The sequence below is a fragment of the Barbus barbus genome (assembly GCF_936440315.1).
Source record: "Barbus barbus genome assembly, chromosome: 12".
Classification (NCBI taxonomy): domain Eukaryota; kingdom Metazoa; phylum Chordata; class Actinopteri; order Cypriniformes; family Cyprinidae; genus Barbus; species Barbus barbus.
Window position 1 is genome coordinate 30,340,560 of NC_136740.1, and position 6,000 is coordinate 30,346,559.

The 6,000-nt window shown below is 36.1% G+C and overlaps 1 protein-coding gene across 1 annotated transcript; it reads right to left on the bottom strand.

Annotated features, from left to right (window-relative positions):
• Positions 1-1,150: 1,150 nt before the first annotated feature.
• On the bottom strand, positions 1,151-2,134 carry LOC306877792 (free fatty acid receptor 2-like; the record flags this gene model as incomplete). The annotated part of the gene is made up of 1 exon (XM_079429768.1): positions 1,151-2,134. The coding sequence occupies one exon, from the start codon at positions 2,132-2,134 to the stop codon at positions 1,151-1,153; it is 984 nt and encodes a 327-aa protein (XP_079285894.1).
• Between the last annotated feature and the right edge of the window lie 3,866 nt (positions 2,135-6,000).

Here is a 6,000-nt window from a genome sequence, read left to right on the forward strand (position 1 = left end):
TGGTGCCGCTAGTGCTGCACAAATGACACCCTTCACATTGAATGCCCAGTTCAAACACAGCAAAAGCTCCCTGAAGGTGCATTTACCTGATAATGATACGGATCCTGACAGAAAACACTCAATAAACCTGCTTGAGCATTTTCCATTAGGATCAATATCAGACGTGCCCGCTTTAGGCTGCTTCACCAGGAAGACGACCAAGGTCAAATAGCTTTACCAGAAAGTCTAAGTTGAGGGCATGCAGAACCCCAATAGATGCAAAAGTAATATTATAATATAAGTTATAGCATGCATTAGTTGGGTTCCAGAAGTAAAAACTCATTCATTTTCTCCATAGAAAAACTGATTTAGAATGATAACTTATAAACCTTTCAAGACAGAACTACTGTGAGATTTAGAGGTTGTTAATCGATGCTATATGTTTTTGTTGAAGCCATCCATTTACTTAATTTTAAAATAACTGTTTAACAGCTGAATTTTGGCAAAAAACTATAGTACCCATGCATGATGCTGTACAGAAAATTCCACCAATCAGTGAGTCACAGTGAGCAAATCTCATTGAAATTTGCAGGGAACGGCAACTCCCATGAAACACTGCAAATGACGTAATGAAGACTCACTATGCTATCAAAATAATAAATAATAATTCTGCATACATATACATATATATATATATATATATATATATATATATATATATATATATATTGTAAAAAAAATTCAATATATTGTTTCAACATTAAATTAATAGTTTTATATTTCTCCATGTTAAATTCGATTATGTAATTCACAATGCTTCATGGTAGTTCTCCCTCTATAAAGTATAAATTATGTTTCAAATTAAAGTTTGTAATGCTAATTACCCTCATTGCTGGTTGGTTTCATCCACAGTTTATAGTGCCTTAACAGACTTTTTTTAAATCCCTATGGGAAAATGAATGGGAAAAATACTGGAACCACTATAATAATGGTGGTCCATCATACAGGTCCATTAAGCTGCGCATCAGAATTACGTTCATTTGCTTTGGACTGATCAGTATGTGCAGTCTGAAGAAAACACCGAAAAATACTGGCCCACACGGTGCTCTTCTCAGATTGAGTCACGTTTCGCAGGTCAATCGAATCAAACTCTACGTTGCATCTTGTGATGTTACAGAGAGCTGTCGGTCGTGCTCTGAGTTTTCTCCTCTGTATTCGAACAGTTCAAGAGAGGACAATAGAGAGCCGAGCGGCAGCAGAGCATGAGCAGCCGCCTTGACAGCTCCTGGAAGACATTCTTGAAAGTTCCTCTAAGCGCTGAAGAAGAGAAGTAGAATATGAATGGATCGAGGCACGCGTTAAACGTGCTGGTGAGCAGCGCATACACTCGCCAGTCAGGGCTGTAGTTGCCTACATATCCAACCACGTGTGAGATGTTATAAGGCATGAAGCAGATAATGAAGACCAGAAGCGTGCCCAATGCCATCCCGATGGCTCTATACCGCTTCTTGGCGTTGATGTTGGGCAGATTGGAGAGGATGTGGATGAATTTGATGTAGCAGAAGCAGCAGATGAGGAACGGCATGAAAAAGAGCACCGCGAAAAGCTCCAGGCGAACCGGAAGAAGGATCTTGAGCTGTTCGGTGCTGAATTCATCATAACAGGTGTTACGTTTGGATGGATCGGTGAAGTTGGGGTTGAAATAGTTGTGGTATTGCATGATGTAGACGATACTGCAGTGCGCCATTGAAACCACCCAGAATATGACGCTGGCTATCAATGCATTTCTGGGTTTGCGTTTGAGCTTGTATTTAATGGGGAAAGCCACACCCAGGTAGCGCTCCACGCTGATGGCCGTCAGGTGGAAGGTGCTGTTGTAGATGGTGGAGTAGAAGATGAATCCCGACAGCGGACAGATGAAGTAAGGCAGCGTCCATTTCATGTTGGCCGCCTCCACCATGCGAAACGGCAGGAAAAAGAGGAAGATCAGGTCAGAGATGGTTAAACTGAGTAACAGCACGTCTATCGGGGTGGAGCGCTGGCGGACCTTCTTCAAGAAGGTGTAGAAAGCCAAGATGTTGGCAGGAATGCCTGTGATCAGTGTGAATCCATAGACCGCTAACACCAGGTTACTCAGAGCCACCGTCCACACCATCGTCAATGTAGATGTCAATGATGCAAACCTGTAAAAGAAAAAAGGTTTAATTCAAGATAGTCAAAATAACACTATAAGAGAACCTGTGCATTTGAACTGTGTATAACTGTTATAAAGAACCTTTTAAGGTTCCATAGATGTTAAAGGTTCTTCATGGAACCATAGCTGCCACTAAAGAACCTTTATTTATGAAAGATCAAAGTAAAAAAAATAGCCATACTTATGAATGATTCTGGTGTGTGAAGCATTATATTTCCTATTAAAATTCACTGAATTGCATTCTGACACAAATTAATACATAGTTGCAATTTGAGAGCTGACTGACAAGTGACAACATAAACACCTTTCCCTCATATTGCACTTATTTTCAGGAGAAAATGTTATACGGCAAGTCTAGATTGTGGTAAAATATTGTTTTTGAAGAGGCAAGATTTTTTTGTTTACCTATCTGGTAAGTGTGAGCAACATAAGCTTTAGGGCAGTTAAAAAATTAGGTCATTTATTAATGCCAATAAAAATGCAGCACAAAATATATGAGTCTGACTAAACTACACAGAGTTGTACGTGACACATTCAGGATGCAGTATGTCTGGGTGAGGGGTCAAATTCTAACTAGGTAACGCAGCACAGGAAATGCATCAAGGAAGCTTTCGAAATAGAGATGTTTCTAATAAATGATTCTGAAAACACTCGGAGTAGTGAGGAATGAGGTTCTTATGTTATCATCTGTCAATAAATTAGCATTATAGAGTACATTTTTGGTGAGTATCTTTTTTCAAACCAGAAAAATATCAGATAAATTTCAAACAGTAATTCATTGGATATACATAATCAAACTAAAACATTTACATTAGGGCTGCATAATATGTTGGAAAAAAAAAGCCAAAATAAATCTTGTTTTAACGTCTGAATTGAGATGTAAATATTAATATTGTAATTTTACAGTTTTACTAAAAATGATACAAATAATTAGTTTATTTTAATAAAATATAACTGTTATTGAATACTGAATGTTTTATCATTTTATTTTTTTATTATTAGTATTGTTACAATATATTTCTATATTTTAATCTAATAATAATCACAATAAAATCTGATTAATCTAGGGGGAAAAAAAGATTTTTAAAGATATTAAATTTTTTTTTCAATTTTGTTCAAATTGTGTTTAATTTATAGTTGCTGAAAGAGGTCTGATTAGTGAAGAATATACTGTGAATAGAGTCGATACTATAGAATATATTGTGAATTTTCACAAGTTTTTCTGTTCAGCATTAAAGGATGGTTCGCATTCAGAAAAAGTCTTGAGTAAAAATTCTTATTTAACTTTTTTCTTATTATTTTTGAAGATGCACTCCCCAACAAAAGCATTCTAGAATGATTAATTATTTCTAAATATAGCAATTCAAGTCTTGTATATATATCCAACTGTGTTTTTGCACATGGATGCTTATTTCTAGATTTCTCTAAATCTAACCTGACCACTTTAATCTGAAGTTCATAGTGGTTTTTTATGATCTGTCAGGTACTAGGGGCCTTTTTAGGGATGTTTTCAGCTCCTTTAAGACCCCTCTGGGACCTCTTACTCTAGATATGAGTTAACAAAAATATTTCTGTTAAATAAACTTCCAAAGTATCATATACCATTTTAAAGCTGGTGAAGGAATGACACACTACAATCATGAACAAAACAAAATGAAAGAAGCAGAATGATATCATACCTTAAGCAAGTCAGTCCACTACCACAGACTCAGAAGTGACAATGTGGCTGTCTCTCACATAATGCTTCTTATAATGAGGTCATTGTGACACACAAACCTATAAAGGCACAACAGGAAAGAAGCAGTCCTTACTTCCTGTTTTACTCCAAACATGTGGGAAGTTGTGGCCTAATGGTTAGAGATTCGGACTCGTAATCCAAAGGTTGTGGGTTTGAGTCTCGGGCCGGCAGGGATTGGGGGGGTGAATGTCCAGTGCTCTCTCCACCCTCAATACCACGACTGAGGTGCCCTTGAGCAAGGCACCAAACCCCCAATGGCTGCCCACTGCTCCAGGTGTGTGTTCATGGTGTGCGTGTGTGTTCACTGCTGTGTGTGTGTGTGTGTGTGTGCACTATGGATGGGTTAAATGCAGAGCACGAATTCTGAGTATGGGTCACCATACTTGGCAGTATGTCACTTCACTTAAGATGTGTAATCATTAAATACACACATACATAATAATAATGTATTATAGTAATGTGCACACAAATTAATAATAATAAAATATATTATATATTTATACAATATAATATTATCATATTTAATTTACAAATATTTCACAGCTGAAAATGTATTCAATTTACATGTATTTATGTCATACATTTATATACATAATAATAATATTTCACTCAAAACACAGCTGAAAATTAATTCAGCTGCATTTATTTATTTCACACATTTATACACACGCACGCAATAATAATTATAATAATAATACATATTCATTTATATATATTTATTTCAGTCAAGACCAAGCTGACATTTCAAACATTATTTATGCACACAATAACAATATAATATATAAATATTACATTGATATATATATTTCACTTACTCCCTCTAGAAAATCAATTCATCTGAAATGTATTTATTTCACAAGAATCTGTTTTCTGTTGTTTTGAATGTTGTTATGCAGTTGCTAAGGTTTTTTTGGGTGGCTGTTTACTGGAAAAATAAACAAGTATCTATATTATAAATCAAAGTTTCATATTACAGAGACAGTATTACTTATTTGATAATCTATGTTAATAATGTTGTATTGTAGGCTATTATTATACACAAAATGCAGTCTCTACTGTAAGGAGAAAGCGTTTGAGACGTGACGGGACACACATTTCCTCTTTTGCTAAACTCAAGATTGGACAATAGAGGGCAACTCGGGATTCTGCAATACTGTACAATGAAACATTTCACACTTTCGATATATCTGACTCGTATTTTCACTTCTAACTGGGTGTTGTTTTAAGATAAATGTGTTTACATTCATGTTTAGAAATTTTTTTTTCAGACTTCCTAGAAATTATGGCTTAATTGTGTTTAGCCTGACAGATGAGAGAAATGACTCTAACCAAAGGCAAATTCAAGCACAAGTTCAAGAAATAGTTTGACAGGTCATCATTTACTCACCTTGATGTTGTTCCAAACCCATAAAACGTTTCTTCTTCTGTGTAAAACCAAAGTTAGGCCGAATGTTTACACTCCTCCGTACTGTGAAAGTAAATGAGGACCGAAGCTGTGGAGTATTAACACCATAAATGAACCATAAAACTAGCTCATATGACTCGTGCTCTACATTCAACTTATGAAATGAAAATGAAAATGCTGTCATCAATTACTCATCCTCATGTCGTTCCAAACCCGTAAGACCTATGTTCATTTTAGGAACACAAATTAAAATCCGAGAGCTCTCTGACCCTCCATAGACAGCAATGGTATTACCACGATCAAGGCCCAGAAACTTATTTCCCCATACAACATAACTACAAACACAGTTTGAAATAAAACTACTGAACTACCTTTAGCCATAGTCAACTAGGTTTTCATTGCACGAGAAAGAGAATGTCTTCAAAATTTCTCCTTTTGTGTTCTACAGAAGAAAAATAAATCAATCACACAGGTTTAAAATGTCAAAATTTTCATTACAGGATGAACCAACCCTGCAAAAGCCCACAGAACTACTCTAACAGTGTCTGAATTTGTGACGAGACACCCGGCAGGAGCCCTTCATGTCACGCTGACAAGCAAAAGCCACTGAGATCCTCTTCAGAAACGAAGGTGAAGGTGAGAGGAAGTTAAATGTGACAGACTCATCACGTCACAATGAATCGC